Source organism: Pelodiscus sinensis, unplaced genomic scaffold (assembly GCF_049634645.1).
Source record: "Pelodiscus sinensis isolate JC-2024 unplaced genomic scaffold, ASM4963464v1 ctg89, whole genome shotgun sequence".
In the NCBI taxonomy this organism is placed as follows: Eukaryota; Metazoa; Chordata; order Testudines; family Trionychidae; genus Pelodiscus; species Pelodiscus sinensis.
The window spans coordinates 319,428-340,945 of record NW_027465862.1 but is presented as its reverse complement, the minus strand read 5'-3'; the positions used below and the strand labels follow the sequence as shown (position 1 = coordinate 340,945).

The 21,518-nt window shown below is 60.8% G+C and overlaps 1 protein-coding gene across 4 annotated transcripts in view; it reads left to right on the top strand.

The window, feature by feature from the left end:
- Positions 1 to 8,298: 8,298 nt before the first annotated feature.
- ZNF512 (zinc finger protein 512) overlaps positions 8,299 to 21,518 on the top strand; it is a 37,403-nt gene continuing 24,183 nt past the window's right edge. For 2 of the 4 annotated variants that reach the window (XR_012899066.1, XR_012899065.1), the window contains exons 1-9: positions 8,300 to 8,512; positions 11,374 to 11,557; positions 12,632 to 12,721; positions 14,383 to 14,469; positions 15,465 to 15,589; positions 15,975 to 16,061; positions 18,756 to 18,854; positions 19,785 to 19,952; positions 20,576 to 20,770. Coding sequence is in view for 2 of the 4 variants with exons in the window: in XM_075915745.1 (XP_075771860.1) it covers positions 11,512 to 11,557; positions 12,632 to 12,721; positions 14,383 to 14,469; positions 15,465 to 15,589; positions 15,975 to 16,061; positions 18,756 to 18,854; positions 19,785 to 19,952; positions 20,576 to 20,770 (897 nt within the window). In the remaining 2 variants the exon portion in view is untranslated. Of the gene's footprint in view, positions 8,513 to 11,373; positions 11,558 to 12,631; positions 12,722 to 14,382; positions 14,470 to 15,464; positions 15,590 to 15,974; positions 16,062 to 18,755; positions 18,855 to 19,784; positions 19,953 to 20,575; positions 20,771 to 21,518 lie in introns of all 4 variants that reach the window. The other 2 variants (XM_075915745.1, XM_075915746.1) reach the window with 2 other exon arrangements.

The window sequence follows — 21,518 nt, the reverse complement described above, 5'->3', positions numbered from 1 at the left end:
AGCGTGTGTAACCACTAGGGCAGGGGGCCCCAACCTTCTTCGGTCCCCGTGCCCCCTTGGCTTTTAGTAACCCTTCCCAGTCCCCCTAGTCACTAGGAAAGGAAACACAGGTGAGACTCTGGAATCCACAGCTTTTCACTCACACGACTACTTCTGGAATATTTCAGTTAGGGTAATCGAGTTCTTTATCAAATATTCCCCGTGCCCCAGGTGGGACCCCTGCTCTAGAGCGGGTATCTCCCACTGGTACGTTTGTAACCGCTGTGCTTTCTGAGGCTTGTCTGCTTGGAGACGTCACAGGAGTTCTGGGCTCTTGGGAACAGGAGCAAGGGGCTCTGTGGAGCTGGCCACAGAATCCGCCCTGGGCTGTGGACTTGTAACATTAGGCTCAGGAGCATGAACTAAAACGAATCGCTCACCTGAAGCTCTCCCTGGTCCCACATTCGGTACAAACCTGGCTGGCACATTGAGCCACCCAGGAAAGAGGGGCAGGGGAAGAACTGGATTTCCGTGCCGGGCTGCTGCTCGGTTACACGGTCTGTCCGCCGCGCTCTCCAGACCACGAGTGGGAAATTCACCTCACGATGGCTCACTTCTGGGGCAGACACACAAGCCTGGAGCTCCTCCTCTGGCAGCGTCTGTTCCGCTGCATGTTGTGCTGTGGTGCCGGGAGCGCCTTTCTCAGCCCTGTGGCTCCGGAGCTCGTCTGGCTCCCCAAGTAGAGAGATTGCCCAGCCTCCGGTCTCTAACGTCCTGGGCCTACGTGGCTCCCACTGCCTGCGGAAAGCTGTCAGCCTGGCTCCTTGGGCGTTGTGTCCCCAACTTGGGCATACAGCTCTCCAGCCATTGAACAGAAGAGGGCTTGTACTACTCAGCGCTGGTTAGGCCCCAGTTGGGGGATTGTGTCCAGTTGTGGGCACCACACTTCAGGAAAGATGTGGAGAAATTGAGAGGGGCCAGAGAAGAGCCACAAGCATGAGGAAAGGTCTAGAGAACGTGAGCTCTGAGGGGAGGCTGAAAGAACTGGGCTTGTTTAGCTTGGAAAGGAGAAGACTGAGGGACATGAGAGCGGTTTTCAAGTACAGGTTGAACCTCTCGGGTCCAGCGCCCTTGGGACCCAAGTGGTCCCGAACAAAGGAATTGGCTGGACCAGGGGAGGTCAGGCATCCGGGATCTCTCTGGGCTCCCCTCCTGGCTGCTGCCTTGGGAGAAACCGGAAGCCTGATCTCCTCCAGCTCACCTGCCTGGCTCTGCTCCTGCGTGGCGGCAGCTGCTCCCGGGGGTTCCCCAGCCCTGCGTTGGCAGCTGCTCCTGGGGCTGTCTACCCCCAGGTCACGAGCCCTGCACGGTGCCACAGACCAGACCGGCTCTGCTCCCAGCCACTCCCAACCTCTGGGGCTGGGACTCTGGTCTAGCAACATGTGTGGTCCTGCTAGACCAGAGTCCCAGACAAGAGAGGTCCCACCTGTATCTAAGAGGGTGTTACAAGGAAGGAGAAAAATTGTTCTTGGCCTCTGAGGATAGAACAAGAAGCAATGGGCTTAAACTGCAGCAAGGGAGGTTTAGGTTGGACATTAGGAAAAAGTTCCTGCCTGTCAGGGGGGGTCAAACATTGGACTAAGCTGCCTAGGGGGGTTGTGGAATCCCCATCTCTCGAGATATTTCAGAGCAGGTTGGCCAGGGGATGCTGTAGACGGTGCTGGGTCCTGCCGGGCCTGGCTGGACCTCTCGAGGGCCCTTCTAGTTCCAAGGTGCTCAGATTGCCACGTGGTTAGTGAGATGCTAGTCACGAGAAGGGAGGTTTGGTCACCTTTGACTTTTCAGCCATGGCTGATTCTGTGGCTGCCCGATGTTCATGTGGGTGGAAGCAAAGGGGTTCCGCGCGACTGGCGCCTCACGCTGCTTGCTGGTAAATGGCCACCCAGAGCGTCCCTTCAGGCGCTCAGCGGCGAGAGGTGCAGCATGAACCCCGGGGCTAGGCCACACGTGCCGGGAGGAAAAGAGCAGCCAAGGGGCGTGGGGCAGTGTAGCATGGCTATACATGGGGCTGCCTGCATTTGGAACTGGCCCTGGCGTTGCAGAGGGTTCAACAGCCAGAACAGGCCGTGTCAGCTCTGGGTAGAAACCCCACGTTAGCCACTTTTCCCAGCAGGAGGGAGTGTTCCCCAAAGCATAAAGCCCCACCCCCTCCCCTCCCCACTGTCTATTCTGGAACTAAGTTTCTGGTTAGGATCTGTGAGTGTTCTCCCCCTTGGTGTCCCGCTAGACCAGGCCTGGGCAAACTATGGCCCACGGGCTGGATCCGGCCCACAGACGCCATGGGGAGCCCCAGGCAGGCTTCCCTGCTTGCCCTGCAGACGGCTCGGAAAAGCTTCTCTTTAAAAACAGAGAGGTAGCCGTGTTAGCCTGATCTTGGTTTAAGGAAAAAGCAGCCGTCGCCCTTATAAACTGTCCGGTTAGTCTCTCAAGTGCTGCATGGCTGCTTTGGTGGTTTTCTTTAAAAACTGGGAGCTTGGAGAGGAGGGGGGAGGGAGAAGGCTTCAGGTGTAACTCCCACCCCAAGTACAATCCCATTGGCTGACTTCTGCCCAATGGGAGCTGCCTGTTTGAGTAACAGGCAGCACATGAAGCACCACAACCCCTCCCTTCCTGCTCAGTTACTGACACAAGCACGTGGCCCTGCAGGCTGGTGGAGAGACTTTTTAGGCTCTGCAAGATTATAGCTCTGCAGGCAGAAAGGCTGGTTGGGCTGCTGGCTGGTAAGTCTCCTGGCCAGAGCCTGCCTCTGACACTCCAGCCCCTCCCTTCCCCCCCCAGCATACCCACCCTCTGTCCCTCTCCTGCACCCAGACCCTCTCCCAGATCTGGCACCCCAGGCCTCTGCCCCAGATCACAGTCCCCTCCTACGTCCAGTCACAAACCAAACCCCTGCACCCCAGTCCCACAAATCTACCAGCCTGGGCTCCCAAGGCTCTGGTGTGTGAGGGGAATGTGGGGAGTCTCTTTCTCCTCAGTGGGGGCCACGCTGAGGGGTTCTTTTCCACTTCTCACTTGTGCAGCCCCTGACTGATTTTTCTGGGGGTTAAAGGCCCCTGCCCCAAAAAAGGTTCCCACCCTGGACTAAAACATGTAAAAAATGAAGCTGGATGTCACCTCTTCCCTCTCCCAAGAGCAAAAGCTGCATGTCCTTTTATGATGCAGAAAAGAGAAACGTGGAAGTGTCTCCACCAATTGAGAGCCACTTTTGTCTGTAAGTCCCTGCCAGGTAGAAAAGTACTTAGAAAGGAGATAGGTTAGAGCCGGTTAATTAACAATGCAGCTGCGGTGTCTCGAACTGCACATTAGCAAAGTGCTGTAGGTCACTTAAGCACACCAGCATGAGGTCAGGGAAGTGGGTTGTGAAAAGAAAAGTGATCTTTGAAGTGACTGCATCAGAGTCCTGTGGAGCACTAGAATGAGTGGAAGTCTCTTAATTACCCTACAAGAGTGGGTCCAAAGCGAACTGCTCTTTCAGAACCCTTTGCTTCTGTGGTAACGGGCTGTGGCTGCATGCAAACTCCACATTAACCTTAATTCTCTCCAGCTTTGGTATCATTCCTTCCCATGTACACCCCAGCACTTTAACACCCTCCGGCTACGTCTACACTGGCCCCTTTTCCGGAAGGGGCGTGTTAATTTCAGAGATCGCAATAGGGAAATCCGCGGGGGATTTAAATATCCCCCGCGGCATTTAAATAAAAATGTCCGCCTCTTTTTTCCGGCTTTTAGAAAAGCCGGAAAAGAGCGTCTACACTGGCCCCGATCCTCTGGAAAAAGCGCCCTTTTCCGGAGGATCTTATTCCTACTTTGAAGTAGGCCTGTTTGAAGTAGGAATAAGATCCTCCGGAAAAGGGCGCTTTTTCCGGAGGATCGGGGCCAGTGTAGACGCTCTTTTCCGGCTTTTCTAAAAGCCGGAAAAAAGCGGCGGACATTTTTATTTAAATGCCGCGGGGGATATTTAAATCCCCCGCGGATTTCCCTATTGCGATCTCTGAAATTAACATGCCCCTTCCGGAAAAGGGGCCAGTGTAGACGAGCCCTCCATGTGTGCCGGCAGTGGCTGCTTCCTGGTACGCTGCCCGGGCCTGTATCGGCCACCTGGCTAGCAGAGCTCTTCACTGACCTGGCTGCCATTCAGCCGTGGCTCTCCGAGCAGCCTGCGTCTGTGCCCCTGCCAGGGAGGTGTTATGGTACCCATTGGGCCTATGGGCTTGGCCCAGGTCATGCACCCCATCAGCTGGGCCATGTGGGGGGCTGGGAAGCAGAATGAGCTTTTTGTGCGTTCATGCCTGTACCATGCTTGGAGATCCTCGGAGGAGAGGGGCAGTGTAAAAGCCCCTCAGTCTGTGCTCACGGCCCTGAGGGGGAGTCCCAGGCTGGGGGAAGTTTGGGTGCTAACACTGATGGAGGCAGGGCGCTAAACAGAGCAGGGGGCCAGGGCGACTGAGGCGCACTGTTGGACCGCGTGCCTAGACTCTAGGCTGGGTCTCTACCTAGGTAGCTAACGCGAGCCCATGTCAGGTGGCCACCCTGCAACCTTAGTGCACTAGCCTGATCTGAGTGGCCATGCACGTCTGCCTGCACTGGACTTACCCTCGGCTTCTGGACACAGGTTCCCACTGGCAGTTCTGGGCTCCTACAAGGGGCAGGCCAGGGGCCTTTGCGGTGCCCTTCCCTCCAGGCTGCACACCCCATCAGAGAACCCACCTGTCCCTGGGTTCTCACCCCCTGCACCTGCTCCCTGGTAGATTCCTCCACTCGGCACGGCTGGGAAGGGATGTGCTGGTGGCCGCGTGGTGTGTGATGCGCTAGGTTAGGGTCAGCACTAGAGCCCCTGGGCTAGAAGGGCCCCCAGGGTCATTTATTTCAACACAAGAACAGCCATACAGGGTCAGACCAAAGGCCCATCCAGCCCAGTGTCCTGTCTGCCTTCTGTGCCTTCAATAAGGCTTCTTTAAAATACTGCCAGCTGTCCTGGACTCCTTTCCCCTTCATGTTAACATCCCAGGGGATTCTGCCCATCAGATCTCTGAGGGAGTCAAAATCTGCTTTTTTGAAGTCCAAGGTGTGTATTTTACTACTCTCTTTTCTTCCTTTGGTCAGGATCCTGAAATCTACCATCTCACGATCACTGCTTCCCAGGTTGTCACCCACCTCCACTTCCCCTATTAGTCCCTCCCTGTTTGTGAGCAGAAGGTCAAGCTGCGCATGGCCCCTGGTCGGATCCTTCAGCACCTGTACCAAGAAGTTATCCCCAACATTCTCCAAAAACCTCCTGGATTGCCTGTGTACTGCCGTATTGGTTTCCCAGCAGATGTCAGGGTGATCGCAGGCCCTGGTTCTCGTGGGGGACTTCAATCTGGAAGCTTCGCTCCGTTGTCCAAAGAAAGCCTCATCTACCTCATCCACCTGATCCAATGGCCTGTAGCAAACACCAACCACAACATCACTGCTGTTGTTTGCTCCTTTAAACTTAACCCATAGACTCTCAACAGGTTTTTCTCCCTCTTTATACTGGAGTTCAGAGCAATCGTAGTGATCTCTTACTTATAGTGCAACTCCTCCTCCTTTTCTCCCCTGCCTGTTGTTCCTGAACAGTCTATACCCTTCCATGACAGCGCTCCAGTCATGCGAGTCATCCCACCAAGTCTCTGTTATCCCAATTAAATCATATTTCTTGGTCTGGGCCAGGGCCTCCAGTTCTTCCTGTTTGTTGCCCAGGCTTATCGCATTAGTGTATAAACACTTCAGGTAACCAGTTGATCGTCCTATCTTCTCCATTCGAAACATGGGTCCTCCTTTCTTGCCCCTTCCTCTCTGCATTTCTTCCCGGTATCCAACTTTCCCATTCCCCTCAGGGTTTTGGTCACCGTCCCCCGACGAACCTAGTTTAAAGCCCTCCTCACTAGGTTTGCAAGCCGACCCGCGAAGATGCTCCTTCCTCTCTTCATTAGGTGGATCCCATCTCTTCCTAACAATCCTTGTGCCCAGAACAGAGTCCCATGGTCAAAGAAACCAAAGCCCTCTCTGCGACACCATCTGCGCAACCACGCATTTACGTCCTCAATTCGACGATCCCTGCCCAGTCCTTTCCCTTCAACAGGGAGGATGGACGAGAACACCACTTGCGCTCTGAATACTTGGATCCTTCTTCCTAGTGCTACATAATCCGCAGTAACACGCTCAAGATCATTCTGGGCCGTATCATTAGTTCCCACGTGGAGAAGCAGGAAGGGGTAGCGATCCGAAGGTTTGATCAGCTTGCTAAGCCTCTCAGTGACATCCTGAATGCGAGCTCCCGGTAAGCAGCACACCTCTCGAGATTCCAGGTCCGGACAGCAGAGGGATGGCTCAGTCCCTCTTAGGAGGGAGTCCCCAACCACCACCACCGGTCGTTTCCTTTTGGGGGTGGTGGCCATGGAACCCCCATCCCTAGGACTCCGCATCCCATGCCTTCCAGTAGATGGTGTTCCCTTCTGGTTTCTTCCTTGTGAGGTCCCTTCCAGAGCTTTCAGCACTGCAGAGCCTGTGGAGAGAGCTTGAAAGCGATTGCTTACCTCTATAGCATCGGGGGATTCCCGTACTGGCCTTTTTCCCCTTCTAGAAGTTACATGCTGCCAGTTCTCCTCTTGGTCACGTACTGCCCTCTCTGGCTCTTCTGCCTGCTGTGCTTGAAGGATTAAATGCTGCCTTCTATCGAGGAAGTCTTCATCCTCTCTGATCAAGCGTAGGGTCGACACTTGGGCCTCCAGTCCTCTAATTTTTTCTTCCAAAATCTCGACCAGCTTGCACTTGGTGCAGATGAAATCCGTTCTTTCTTCCGGGAGGAAGACAAACATGGCACACGCTGTGCAGGTAACAACAGCAGACCCATCACCATCCATCGCTGCTGTCCTGGAGAAGTGATTTAAAAGAAAGGCAAGAGAACCTCCCGCCCTTCCCTCGCCCCTTCCAAACTCCCTGTTAGCACTCACCTGTTCGCAAGCTCCTTGGTCGCTTGCCCACTGCCTTATAAAGCCCCTCCCCCTACCAAGGCTCAGCCAATCAGCAGAGGCTTCTAGAATTCAAACTTTAATTAGCAGCCAACAGTTTCCACCTGCCAATCACAGCACAAACTCCATCAAGGGGAGGGGGAAGCTTCACTCTCAAACACAGGGGAAAACAAACGAACAAACAAAGCAAAGACGCACCCGCAGCCCTCCCTCCCTCCCTCCCTCCCAGCGAGGAGCCCCGAGCACCGCACCCACTGCCCCCGCGGCTCCTGGATCTGCTCCCCCCCGCGCGCTCCCCGCTCCCACCTGTTCGCCGAAGCGTCTCCATGACACGTGTCCCCGGGGAGGGGCGGGGCGGCCCAGGTGTGTGCCTCAGTGTCCCTGGGAGGGGCGGGGCGGGGCGGCCCAGGTGTGTGCCTCAGTGTCCCTGGGAGGGGAGGGGCGGGGCGGCCCAGGTGTGTGCCTCAGTGTCCCTGGGAGGGAAGGGGCGGGGCGGCCCAGGTGTGTGCCTCAGTGTCCCTGGGAGGGGCGGGGCGGGGCGGCCCAGGTGTGTGCCTCAGTGTCCCTGGGAGGGGAGGGGCGGGGCGGCCCAGGTGTGTGCCTCAGTGTCCCTGGGAGGGAAGGGGCGGGGCGGCCCAGGTGTGTGCCTCAGTGTCCCTGGGAGGGGCGGGGCGGGGCGGCCCAGGTGTGTGCCTCAGTGTCCCTGGGAGGGGAGGGGAGGGGCGGGGCGGCCCAGGTGTGTGCCTCAGTGTCCCTGGGAGGGGAGGGGAGGGGCGGGGCGGCCCAGGTGTGTGCCTCAGTGTCCCTGGGAGGGAAGGGGCGGGGCGGCCCAGGTGTGTGCCTCAGTGTCCCTGGGAGGGGAGGGGCGGGGCGGCCCAGGTGTGTGCCTCAGTGTCCCTGGGAGGGAAGGGGCGGGGCGGCCCAGGTGTGTGCCTCAGTGTCCCTGGGAGGGGAGGGGCGGGGCGGCCCAGGTGTGTGCCTCAGTGTCCCTGGGAGGGGAGGGGAGGGGCGGGGCGGCCCAGGTGTGTGCCTCAGTGTCCCTGGGAGGCTCGTGCAGCGGGAGCGCGCAGGAACTGGGGGCGGGGCCGCCGGTGCGTCCAGGGGCTATTGGAGGAGCAGGGTCCGCGCGGCGCCCGCCTGTGGAACGCACCGGAGCCCCCCCGCCCCGCCCCGCCCCGCCCCGCCCCGCCCGGCCCCGCCCGCGGGCTCTGGAGGCGCCACCGCGGGGCTGCAGGGAGCTGCAGCTGGGCGGGGGCGGGGAATCCCCGCTCGGCCGCACCCAGCGGCTCCGCGGGGGGCGCCAGAGGCCGGGGTCTGACAGGACGCGACGCTCTGGCCGCGGTGCCGACTCTATGGCAGGCCCGGAAACGGCTGTTCCGAGCGCGACCTTGACTCGATGGTCCAGGCGCGCGGAGATGACGTCACGGGCGGGACGGTTGTTGGCGATTGGCAGGGGCGGGAGCGGGAGCAGCAGCAACTCGGTAAGTGCGCGCGGACCCCCCCGCACCCCTTCCCTTCGGGCCGTACCACAGCGGGGCCCCCCCCGCGGGCCGTACCACAGCGCGAACCCCCCGCGCCCCTTCCCTTCGGGCCGTACCACAGCGGGGCCCCCCCCGCGCCCCTTCCCTTCGGGCCGTACCACAGCGGGGCCCCCCCCGCGGGCCGTACCACAGCGGGGCCCCCCCGCGCCCCTTCCCTTCGGGCCGTACCACAGCGGGGCCCCCCCCGCGGGCCGTACCACGGCGGGGCCCCCCCGCGCCCCTTCCCTTCGGGCCGTACCACAGCGGGGCCCCCCCCGCGCCCCTTCCCTTCGGGCCGTACCACAGCGGGGCCCCCCCCGCGCCCCAACCCTTCGGGCCGTACCACAGCGGGGCCCCCCCCGCGGGCCGTACCACAGCGGGGCCCCCCCGCGCCCCTTCCCTTCGGGCCGAACCACAGCGGGGCCCCCCCCCGCGCCCCTTCCCTTCGGGCCGTACCACAGCGGGGCCCCCCCCCCGCGCCCCTTCCCTTCGGGCCGAACCACAGCGGGGCCCCCCCCCCGCGCCCCTTCCCTTCGGGCCGAACCACAGCGGGGGCCCCCCCCGCGCCCCTTCCCTTCGGGCCGTACCACAGCGGGCCCCCCCCCCGCGCCCCTTCCCTTCGGGCCGTACCACAGCGGGGCCCCCCCCCCCGCGCCCCTTCCCTTCGGGCCGTACCACAGCGGGGCCCCCCCCCCGCGCCCCTTCCCTTCGGGCCGTACCACAGCGGGGGCCCCCCCCGCGCCCCTTCCCTTCGGGCCGAACCACAGCGGGGCCCCCCCCCCGCGCCCCTTCCCTTCGGGCCGTACCACAGCGGGCCCCCCCCCCCCGCGCCCCTTCCCTTCGGGCCGTACCACAGCGGGGCCCCCCCCGCGCCCCTTCCCTTCGGGCCGTACCACAGCGGGCCCCCCCCCCCCACGCCCCTTCCCTTCGGGCCGTACCACAGCGGGGCCCCCCCCCGCGCCCCTTCCCTTCGGGCCGTACCACAGCGGGGCCCCCCCCCCGCGCCCCTTCCCTTCGGGCCGTACCACAGCGGGGCCCCCCCCCGCGCCCCTTCCCTTCGAGCCGAACCACAGCGGGCCCCCCCCCCCCCGCGCCCCTTCCCTTCGGGCCGTACCACAGCGGGGCCCCCCCCGCGCCCCTTCCCTTCGGGCCGTACCACAGCGGGCCCCCCCCCCCACGCCCCTTCCCTTCGGGCCGTACCACAGCGGGCCCCCCCCCCCCACGCCCCTTCCCTTCGGGCCGTACCACAGCGGGCCCCCCCCCCCACGCCCCTTCCCTTCGGGCCGTACCACAGCGGGCCCCCCCCCCCCACGCCCCTTCCCTTCGGGCCGTACCACAGCGGGCCCCCCCCCCCACGCCCCTTCCCTTCGGGCCGTACCACAGCGGGCCCCCCCCCCCCACGCCCCTTCCCTTCGGGCCGTACCACAGCGGGGCCCCCCCCGCGCCCCTTCCCTTCGGGCCGTACCACAGCGGGGCCCCCCCCGCGCCCCTTCCCTTCGAGCCGAACCACAGCGGGGCCCCCCCCGCGCCCCTTCCCTTCGGGCCGTACCACAGCGGGGCCCCCCCCCCGCGCCCCTTCCCCGCGGGCCGAACCACAGCGGGGACCCCCCCGCGCCCCTTCCCCGCGGGCCGTACCACAGCGGGCCCCCCCCCCCCCGCGCCCCTTCCCTTCGGGCCGTACCACAGCGGGCCCCTCCCCCCCGGCGCCCCTTCCCTTCGGGCCGTACCACAGCGGGCTCCCCCCCCCCCCCGGCGCCCCTTCCCTTCGGGCCGTACCACAGCGGGCCCCCCCCCCCCTCCGCGCCCCTTCCCTTCGGGCCGTACCACAGCGGGGCCCCCCCCGCGCCCCTTCCCTTCGGGCCGAACCACAGCGGGGGGCCCCCCCCGCGCCCCTTCCCTTCGGGCCGTACCACAGCGGGCCCCCCCCCCCCGCGCCCCTTCCCTTCGGGCCGTACCACAGCGGGGTCCCCCCCGCGCCCCTTCCCTTCGGGCCGTACCACAGCGGGCCCCCCCCCCCCGCGCCCCTTCCCTTCGGGCCGTACCACAGCGGGCCCCCCCCGCGCCCCTTCCCTTCGGGCCGTACCACAGCGGGCCCCCCCCCCCCGCGCCCCTTCCCTTCGGGCCGTACCACAGCGGGCCCCCCCCCCCCGCGCCCCTTCCCTTCGGGCCGTACCACAGCGGGCCCCCCCCCCGCGCCCCTTCCCTTCGGGCCGTACCACAGCGGGGGCCCCCCCCCGCGCCCCTTCCCTTCGGGCCGTACCACAGCGGGGGCCCCCCCCCCCGCGCCCCTTCCCTTCGGGCCGAACCACAGCGGGGGCCCCCCCCCGCGCCCCTTCCCTTCGGGCCGTACCACAGCGGGGCCCCCCCCCGCGCCCCTTCCCCGCGGGCCGAACCACAGCGGGGACCCCCCCGCGCCCCTTCCCCGCGGGCCGAACCACAGCGGGGACCCCCCCGCGCCCCTTCCCCGCGGGCCGTACCACAGCGGGGCCGTTCCGGGGGCGGGAAGGCCGCTCTGCGCGTCGCTAGTTTGACCTGAACCCGGCCGAGCCCGGCGCGATCTGAGACCCCGGGACAGACCCGGCAGCACCGCTCAGAACTCGGGGTGCGGCCTGGGCCGGGGGGGGCCGCCTTGCCCTGTGGGGGGGGGCTGGGGGGGGCTGCTTTGCCCTGCGGGGAGGTCCAGGGGGGCTCACGGGCCTTGCCTGACTGCAGAAATAGAGGAGGGCTCTTGAGCCGCGGGGGGCTCCAGGCCGTCTGCGAGCCGAAAGCAGCATGTTCTGCCCGCCCTGGTGTGTGTGACCCGAGAACCTTCTTCTTCCTAGGTGCCAGGAGCCTGGAACTCGTCTCCTAGAGTGGGACCACGACCATGAGTCCTTCCTCACTTCTGCCTCTTTCCAAGGTTGAGTGAGCAGGAGCTGAGAATCTGGGGAAGCAGGCAGCTTGCAGCCCCCTGCCTGGACATGAGGGGAGGAAAAGCCAGTGTAAATAAATCCACTGAGAAGAAAGGTACTTTTGTCCAGTCCTACAGGCTGTGTCCTGCGTCAGGGCTTCTCTCCACAGGGAGCTGAGTGGGGGTGGAGCTGTCTGTTTTCGTGAGGTCTCAGAGCTTTGCAGCACACAGGATACAAACCAGGCTGTAGTGCAGGGCTACTCAACGTTGGAAGTCCCGGGAGCCACGATGATACTCACAGCACATGCCGCGGCCACAGCTTAAGTGTGGTTGCACATATATGCAGACGTATGTAACTAGCTCCTTTCACACTGATGGGCATGAATACAAAGACTGAGCCGCCGCGCCGGACCCAAGCATGACCAGTGTGAGCCAGTCAGCTCCTCTCCCCAGCCAGCACTTCCCACAATGCCCCGACGCTCCTGGCACCTCCTGCCTGGGGGCTAGGGACGCCGACACATCTGTTCCAGCCAGCCCGTGCGCTTGCGTCTTTCCGTGCTCGCCCCACCTGGGAGATGCCTCACCGTTGTGGAGCGTGTTCCCAGTGGACGCTACATTTGAAGGATCCCACTCAGGGGCTGCGTATTGAGCCCTGCGTAAACCCGAACCGCCCTGCCAGCCGCAAATCAACGGGCCGCGTGTTGAGTAGCCCTGCTGGAGTGGGTGGCAGGAATGAACGAAGTCACATGACTAAGCTGGGCCTGCTGGGGGGTAGGAGCTAGTGGTTGGTCAGAGGGAGAGCAGAGAGAACAGCCCTGACATCAGTGCTGTATGCCTGGGAGGGAAGAGGGCAGTGGGGTGGAGGGGCAGAAAGCCCGGTTTTTGTGTTCCCGGGGTGGGCATGCATTGAAGGAGAGCCCCCCCCCAGGAGAAGGGCAGAAGGCCATTGGGAAGGAAAGGCTCAGCCCCGGGGACTCGCAGGGTGTTGGTTTGAGCTCCAATATGCAGGGAGGGTTGTGGACTTTTTGGGACTTGGCCACGTGACCACATCACCTCAGCAGCCCAGCCACGCTGAAGACAGGGAGGGCACCATTGGAGATTGGGGGGCGGGGGGGGGCGGAGATTGGTTACGTGGCTGTAACTTCCCGGAGCCTCTGCAGGGCTGACCCATGGTCGTTTTCTGACCACAGGAGAGTCGCCCTCCCCAGGTAAAAGGAAATCCGAGCGAGAGGACGATGACGTTTATGAAGAGTTCCCCAGAAAGAAGCAGAAAGTTCCAGGTAATACAAGTAGCTGGTGGTTCCCAGCCACAGGCCTGTGTGCTCTCGGCTGCCTCTGCTGTTACCATGTGCCGCTCTAGCCAGCGTCCGTGGTCTTGCCTGTGCACAGCCCCAGTCCTTTGCTGCTGGCCTGCTTCCCAGCCTTTTGTATGCCGCAGACAGCCAGACTCATTCAAAGGCTTTTGGCGGGCCAGCCTAGAGCGATTAGGCTGCGGTTCAGCGCTGGCTCTGGTGCGTGGCGTGGCGAATGGCCGTCGTGCTGCTTTCCTGAAAGGCACGGAGGAAGGGGCTGATCAGGGAAGAACTGCTGTGTAGGTCAAAACACGTAGCGATCCAGTGAGACTAGTCGAAAGGCTGAGTCAGACCCTGCAAAGGAAATGGCAGGAAGCAGAGCAGACTTCGTTAGTCGTCTGCGTGTATCTTGTCGGTCTGTCTGTGAGTCTGTTGGTGCAAGAGCTCTCCCTAGCGAGTAGCAGAGCTGGCCATGGGCAGGCTTCAGCAAAGGCCCTTAAAGCCACGTTCGTGGTGAAATGCAGAGCTGGAGCTCCCACGCCAGCTGGCCACTGTCAGACGGGCTGCGTGAGACAGGAGGGCCAGCTCCTTGCAAACCAGTAAATTCCCACCTTCTCGTCAGCTCTCGGGAACGGGCACACGCACCCTGTTAGACGGGTCCCTTGCCCAGTGAGCTGCTGCGCCACCTGTGAGTGGCTAGCTGCCCGCCAAGCTGACGGGCCCATTTCCTGTCTGCCAAAGTGGGGCCCAGCCTATGAAGGCCTAAGTCCAAAGGAGTTTTAGCCTGTAAGGTGGCCCAGGGCTCCTCATTGGCACAGGGATTGGAAGGCGAGGGGGAAATGGCTAAAGGCTGTTTCAGTGGGTTGGGCTGAAGGAAGGACTCTGGCAGGAAGTAGCTCATGGAGTTTAGAGTCTCTTCCTTGAACCATTTTACTGGCTTGGGTACTGAGCTAATGGACTCCAGTTTTAAATCAACGCCAGTCCTCTGCAAAGACGTCCTTGCCTGCCAAGCCGGCAGCTCGAATGGGGCTTCTGCCCCACCAGCTCCGCTTCCTGTCTCATGAGGAAGCCCAGGAGCAGCCCTGTGATACCTGGAGACCAACAAGTGCATTAGGTCACCAACTTTCATGGGTTAAACCCACTTCAGCAGATGAGTTGAGGTGGAAGCTACAGACTCCTGGGTATATGCAACAGCAACAGCACTTACCTGTCAGTTGTGGGACCTGTGTTAATTACGCTAATTACAGCAGGCTGGACGTGTCCCATTCATGGCATTTGAGGTGGGAATGTAAATATCAAAGGCAAGGAAAATTGCCTTTGCCGTGTGTTAACCAGTTAGTAGCTTTATTCAAGCCCAAGGTGATCATGTCGAACTTGCAGATGACGTCCAGGTCAGCTGTCTCCCTCTGTGCTGGGTGATAAAATTCCTTTGTGGGAGGAGGGTTACTTTCAAACCCACGACTGAGTGTCCAGGGAGGCTAACGTGTGCCCTACAGGTGTGTGTCCTTTCCCCATGCCTGCTTGGTGTGCCTGGAGAGTCCGGTCTGGCTAATAGGCATGGCAGGGGCAGTGCTGGCATTCGATGGCTGAGATCGCATCAGGGTTTGCAGTGTTACGTTTCCCAGCTTTTTTCATTGTTTCCCTTGCAGCAGGGAAAAGCCAACAAGCGGGGGTACAGCAAAATCCCAAATCCAAAGGGCGCTCTGTGCGGAAAGAGCCGCCAGCGTATGCAGCAGGTAAGGGGTGCGCCGGGTCGTGGTCAGCCCTTCCTGAGCACGGCTTTCTCCGTCGCTGGGTTGTGGGCCCCTCTGGCACTGTGGGACTGGCTCCTCTGGTAGTTTCTTTGTCATTTAGCCCTGTTCTATGGCCGTGGTCTCTTCCCAGGGCCTGGGCAGTTGGACTTTCTGCTCAGTGGTGTTGGGGAGGGAATTGCTTCCTGAATGGTGCGGAAATACATCAGGCTGGCTCCAGCAGGATGGTCACATTCCCGTCACCTGGGACAGGAATGGAGGCTAGAAATCACCCCACGCCGCAGCCTGGTAGCCGGTCAGACCGGCGCACCCTGGCCCAAGAGCCTTGCACCACAGACCGTCTGCAGGGCTGCGCGAGCGGCCATACTGGGCCAGCCTGACGGTGCATCGACCAGTGTGAGGTCCTTCAGCCTGCCCCATCTCGGGGGCGCCGTTTAGAGCCTCGGGGGCAGGCGAAGGTTAGCGCTTACAGCTGTCAGAATTCCAGTTCTGGCTTCGTTCTCCGGAACCAGCTTTAGGCTGAAGAACCCTGGAGCTGAGCCTCCTCCCAGCTCTCCGAGGGGGCATGGGCAGGAGGCCACACCGCTCTGTGTTTCTCTTCACCTGCGTGTGGCAGGGGCTTGTGGGCCCATTCCATGGCTGCAGTGCAGCGAAATCCCCGCAAACCCCTGTCCCTCCAGCCCCCGCCCCAGTGGCCTGGGGAGGGGTGCAGATCACCCCACCCTCAGACTTAGGTAGTGGAACAGGGAATCTCCGCCCAGCCATGCGCTTTAAGAACAGCTCTTCTGCCAGAGCTAGAGCTGTCGGCAGGTGGCAAACGGCGTGAGCAAGAGCAGCCATTTACACTGGGTCAGGAACAGCTCCCCAGGGAGGGCACCGTGCACCCGAGAGCTCTGAGCAGAGTTTCGTTCTGCACCCTGCAGTGAAAACCTCTGTGGTGTTTTCTTCCCTCCCTTCCGTCTCCGCTCTGCGACGGACAGGCAGTGTGGAGGAGCAGTGGTACCTGGAGATCCTGGATAAGGGCAGAGTTACCTGCCCCACGTGCAGAGCTGTGATCAGGAAGACAGTCGAGGGACTGAAGAAGCATATGGCAAACTGCAGACAGGTGAGAGACAGGCTCGTGCCATTTCCCCTTCCCTCCCCTGGCTGGATGGCTGCAGTGCCGGCCGGCCAGAGCCGCCCCTTTCCCGCCAGCGCATGGCTGCTCGTCAGTTGGTGGGGCCGGCGGCGGCCCCTCGGTGTTCCCTGCGGCTTAGGACGGCGGGCGGGGGCCTGTTCTTTCTCTCCCTCTGGCCTTTGCACCCTGCAGGGTGCGTGGATTGGCCTGGGAACGCATGCAGGCTTTCTCTGACACACTCAGTGTTTTCTCCCCAGCCAGGAACTCCTGCTTTCCTGGCCCGCCACCCCATGGCTGAGGCTGGTGGCCACGCAGCCTGCAGGGCCTCCTGAGGCCTCCAGCGTAGGGCTCCGCTCTCTTGTTTTGCTCGCAGGAGATGTTCACGTGTCACCACTGTGGGAAGCAGCTCAGGTCACTGGCAGGGATGAAATACCACATCATGGCAGAGCACAACAGCCTGGTACGTCTCGCGAAGCCCTGGCCTCCCCAGACAGGCAGCTCTTTGCTGCTCTCCACCGCACGCCGGAAGGCAAGCAGCTGTGCCTTCCCAGCCCGAAAGCCTGGGGGCAGCGTGTGCCAGACATGCTCAGCTGGTAGCGGTGGGAGGGCCCGCCTGTTAGACAGCCAGCCTGTGAACAGGTCAGACTCTGCCTCTCGCCCCTTCGAGAAGCCTGGGAGCCCTTGTGAAACGCAGCTCAGAGTCATCCAGCCGTCCGAGAGCAGAGCAGGTGGGAGCCTGAGACTTGTCCAAGTGCAAAGCAAACAGGAAACCGCTCTCAGCCCTCTGCACCCTGCACACAGACACACGAGGGGCACGGCCTGCGGGAAGCCCCTGCCTCGGTCTGGCAGGGAAACCCTTTCGGGGGTGTCACTCCGCCCGGGGCGGGGGCAGTTCCTCTTTGCCTTCTACAGGACTTGCCCCCAGGGCCCTAAGAGAATAACGGGCAGGGCTGTCCAGCAAAGCTGCCGGTTGTGCTGCCTCTGTTCGAACCCTCCGGACTGCAACGGAAATCAGGAGACTTGTATCCCTGTCCTGCAGCAACAGCTGCGAAGCTCTGAGCAGCAGCCTGCCTGCAGCCCCCTCCTCCTCATGAGCAACTCCTGCTAGTCTGACATCTGCACCGGGCCAATGAGCTGAAACTAGTGAAGAATAAAATTGTCAGACACGTGGATGAACATCATTGGTTGGGGGAGAGTCAGCATGGTTTATGAAGAGGGAAATCCTGCCTCACTAATTTGTTAGAGTTCTTTGAGGGGTAACAAACACGGACAAGGGGGATCCAGTGGCTATAGTGTACTTAGAAAGCCTTTGACAAGGTCCCTCACCAAAGGCTCTTAAGTCAAGTAAGTTGTCATGGGATAAGAGAGAAGGTCATTTGTGGACTGGTAACTGATTAAGAGACAGGAAACAAAGGGCAGGAATAAATGGTCAGTTTTCAGAGTGGAGAGAGGTACCTAGTGGGGTCCCCCCAGGGTCTGTCCTGGAACCAATCCTATTCAACTTCTTTATAAATGATTTAGAGAAAGGGTTAAACAGTGAGGTGGCAAAAGTTGCAGATGACACCTAACTGCTCAAGGTAGTTAAGACCAAAGCAGACTGTGAAGAGCTTCAACAAAATCTCCCCAAACTATGTGATTGGGCAACAAAATGGCAAATGAAATTGAATGTTGACAAATGTAAAGTAATGCCCATTGGAAACAATAATCCCAGCTATACATACAGTATGATGGGGTCTAATGTGCCTACAGCTACTCAAGAGAGATCTTGGAGTCACTGTGGATAGTTCTTTGAAACCAGCCGCTCTGTGCTGCGACAGTGAAAAAAGCAAATAGAATGTTAGGAGTCATTAAAAACAGGATAGAGAATAAAACAGAGAATATCTTATTGCCTCTCTGTAAAACCATGGCATGGCCACAGCTTGAACACTGCGCACAGATGTGGTCATCTCATCTCAAAAAAGATCTCTTGGCATTGGAAGAGGCACAGAAAAGGGCAACAAAAATGCTGAGGGGTTTGGAACGGGTCCCATACGAAGAGAGATTAAAAGGACTGGGACTTTTTGGCTCAGAAAAGCGGCGACAAAGGGGGGATATGCTAGAGGTCTGTACATTCATGACTGGGGTGGAAACAGTGAATAAGGAAAAGTTATTTACTTGTTCCCACAATATAAGAACTAGGGGTGACCAAATGAAATGAATAGGCAGCAGGTTTAAAACCAACAAAAGGAAGTTTTTCTTCACTCAGCGCACAGTCAAGCTGTGGAACTCCTCGCCAGAGGATGTGATGAAGACCAGGACTTTAAGAGGGTTGAAAAAAGAGCTAGACAGATTCATGAAGGTTGGGTCCATCGATGGCTAGTAGCCAGGAGGGGTAGGAACGGTGTCCCTAGCCTCTGTTTGGGAATGGGCAAGATGACTTAATGATTCCCTCTGGGACACCCGGCACTGGGCGGGAAGGGCCTTTGGTCTGACCCAGCCTGGCCGTGCTTGGAGGAGAAGGGAAGGAGGGCTGCAGGCATGTTGAGGAGAGAGGCCTCCCCCGGCCATGGGCTCCTGGGATGGGAGCAGCAGATGGAGAACGCCCCTCCTCCCCCGGGAAATGGAGCCTCCAGCCAGAGGCCAGGGGTCGTGTCTTACAAGGTCCCAGCAAGGGCAGGTTTGCTGGGCCCTGCAGCAGTTGGGGGTTACAACGATGCTCTGGGAAATAGTTACCTCCCCACTGAGGGACGGTGCGTCCAGCTCTCTGCAGACTCCGCTGAGGTCACGTCCTCAGATACACCCAGGTCACTTTGGGGAGGTTTCCTACCCGGCCACAGGCCTAGGCCACGGCTCCTCTAAACGGAAGCGCGACGCTGCCGTGATCCACCTTTCGGCTAGGGGAGACCCACGAAGCGGCACTCCGAGGGCGCCTGCCAGGCAGCCAGTGCTCCTGCTCCTCGCGGCAGTCAGGGAAGCCGTCGGGCTCCCACCGGGGGCGGCGAGGAAATGGGAACCAAGGCGCGTGGACTCCAGCGAGGTGCTTAACGCTGCTGGGGCTGCGTGTCGTGCTCCCACCTCCCCCTTCCGGGCGCTGGCCTCAGCGAGTGCGTAGAGCTGATGGCCAGAGTGTATTACCGCGCCGAGGGCCGTGCTCACCTCTCTGCTTCGCCTGCAGCCGCTTGTGAAGGAGGGGGGAGAGCTGGAGGAGCCGTGCGAACGCGACCGCCTCCGGAAGGTGCTGAAGCGCATGGGGAAGCTCAAGTGTACGAGGGAGGTGAGCGCCGTGTCTTGTTCCCGGTGGAGCCGCAGCCTCTGCCATGCTGGGGGCCACTTGTCAGCGCCAGGCCGTGGGACTTGCGCCAGAGCTCGGGCTGTGGGCTTAGCCCCTGGGCCTCGCAGAGGAGCCCAGGCTGGTAGAGAAGGGGCGGAGCAGCAGGCCCCGCGCACACAGGGCTAGAGGGAACGATTGGCGTGCTCGGCCCTCGCCGGGCTCTTACTGGGGATGGGACGGCTCTGGTGGGCTTAGCTCCGCCGCGGCCATGGCGCAATGTCTGGACTGCGTGGCGCCGTCTGGCCTTACGACCCGGGCAAGCGCGGCAGTAGCTGTGCAAAGAGCAGCGCTCGGCGCGGTGCTGCGGATACACAGCCCCGTGCTCGGTGAGCCCCGCCCACCCCGCAGCCGGCCCATGCAGTCCGACAGCCCCTCGCCGCAGGAGGAGGGCTGTCGGGCCAGGGCCGCGAGGCGGTGGCAGGCGACGCCGGACGCAGGCTGCCACCGCTGCCCAAGCTGTAGCTTCTGTAGAGAGGGATTCGGTCTACAGGGCCTCGGGCTGGTGCCCCTCGTGCACCGGGGGACACAGTCCTGTGTTTGTGCTGCTGTCGGCGCCCCTGCACCTCCCGGTCTGCGCTGGGCTTCGCCGGCAGGGCTGAACAGAAACGTGGAACGAGCCAGTAAAACCCCGGCGGGGCAACAAAGCAGATTTGGTGGCTGCCCGTGGTGGGGCAACCCCACCGGAAGCTGCAGTGAGGCGCAGAGGGAAAGCTCGCCCAGGACAGCGCCCCGGGGTTTCCTGTGCTGCATCGGAGGCTGGCAGCTGCTACGATCGGCCCAGCCTGGAAGGGCCATTGGCCTGTCCCGATGGAGTAGGGTTCCTTCTGTTCTTCGATTGCCCCGTGTCCACGCTCTTCTCTTCTGCACTGACAGGGCTGTACTGGCAGCTTCACCAGCATAATGGGCTTCCTGTACCATGTCAGGAAGTGTGGCAAGGAGGCCTCTGAGCTAGAGAAAATGGCCATGAAGTGCCGGCACTGCGGGAAAGGCTACAAGTCAAAGGCAGGGCTCGTCTATCACCTCCGGGCTGAGCATGGGCCGGTAAGTGAGTTGCCGTTGCTTCGGGAAAGGGAGCAGTGGGAGCGCCTCTCTTCCAAACCGTCTTTGGTTTCCCCTTTGGATAATGAATGTTGATCTCCTTGGGCCCACGTACCCAGCCCGCCCGGGGCCGCCTTTTCGTCTGGGAGGGGAACAGGCAGAGCCCTGGCCACGGAGGTTCTGCTGCTTTGCGGCTAGGAAGGGGCTTGATAGGCAAGTAGTCTGGACGCAGCCCCTCCCCCTTCTCTGGGGGGACAGGGCTGGCATGTTAGTGTCTTGGGAAAGCTGTGTGCTGCTCTTTTCAGCCCCCGATGTGAGCTCCAGCTCTGGGGCAGGACAGGAACCAGCGGCCCAGCCCATCAAGGCGCCTGTGTCTGGTCTCTTTCAGAGCCCAGGGGCTCTCAGGACTTGTGCCATGGCCGAGCAGAGAGCTCTCTTGCCACAGCTGCCCTGAAGCCTGGCCCGCAAGATCTTCCCTTGCCCCGGGATACGCTTGTGCCTGAGGGGAGGGGCCTGGGATGGGTGTTCTGGCCTGCGCCTGTAGGGCCTTGGTGGACGCTGCAGGCATTCCCGTGTGACCTGAGCAGACTCTGAATGGGGCTCGCCCTGTTGGCCTCCTCTTGCAGGTCACTTTCCTCCATGACGACAGGAGGCCTGAGAGTCTGAAGGAGATGACCCTGGAGCCCACAAGTGCCGGCAGAGTCCAGAGGAAATCTGCGAAGGTGGCTGTCTGCTACCTCCACGAGCTGGCTAGCGAGGAGCTGGCCAAGGAGTGGCCTAAGAAGAAGGTGCTACAGGATCTCGTCCCAGATGATCGGAAGGTAAAAGGCCTTAGGTGGGACAGGTCTTGCACAGTAGAGGATCCTGCACGGCCCCTAGGACGGGTCCTCGCCATGCTGCCTGTTTCCAGGCCATGGGCCAGTAGTACCTGCCCGCGTGTAAAGTAGTGCACATTGGGAAAAAAAATCCCAGCCACACGTACAGTAGGGTGGGGACTAATTTGGCTACAACTGTTTAAGAAAGTGACCTGGGAGTCACTGGAGTTCTCTGGAAACATCCACTCAGGGCAGCGACAGTCAAGAAAGCAAGTAGAATGTTAGGAGTCAGGAAAAAGGGACAGAGAATAAGACCGAGAATATCTTATTGCCTCTGTAAAAAACCATGGTACGGCCACAGCTTGAATACTGCACAGGTGTGGTCACCTCATCTCAGAAAAGATCTCTTGGGGTTGGAAAAGGTTCTGAAAAGGGCAACAAAAATGACGAGGGGGTTGGACCGGGTCCCATATGAAGAGAGATTAAAAAGCCGGGGACTTTTCAGCTTAGAAAAGAGGAGATGAAGGGGGGATATGCTAGAGGTCTATAAAATCATCACTGGTGTGGAAACAGGGAATAAGGAAAAGTTATTTACTTATTCCACAATATAAGAACTAGGGGCCACCAAGTGAAATGAATAGGCAGCAGGTTTAGAACAAACAAAAGGAAGTTTTTCTTCGCCGAGTGGGCCGTTGTAGCGCCGTGAAGGGTTTGGGCCTACAGTGGCTCCGAGTGAACGGAGGCGTTGGTGTGA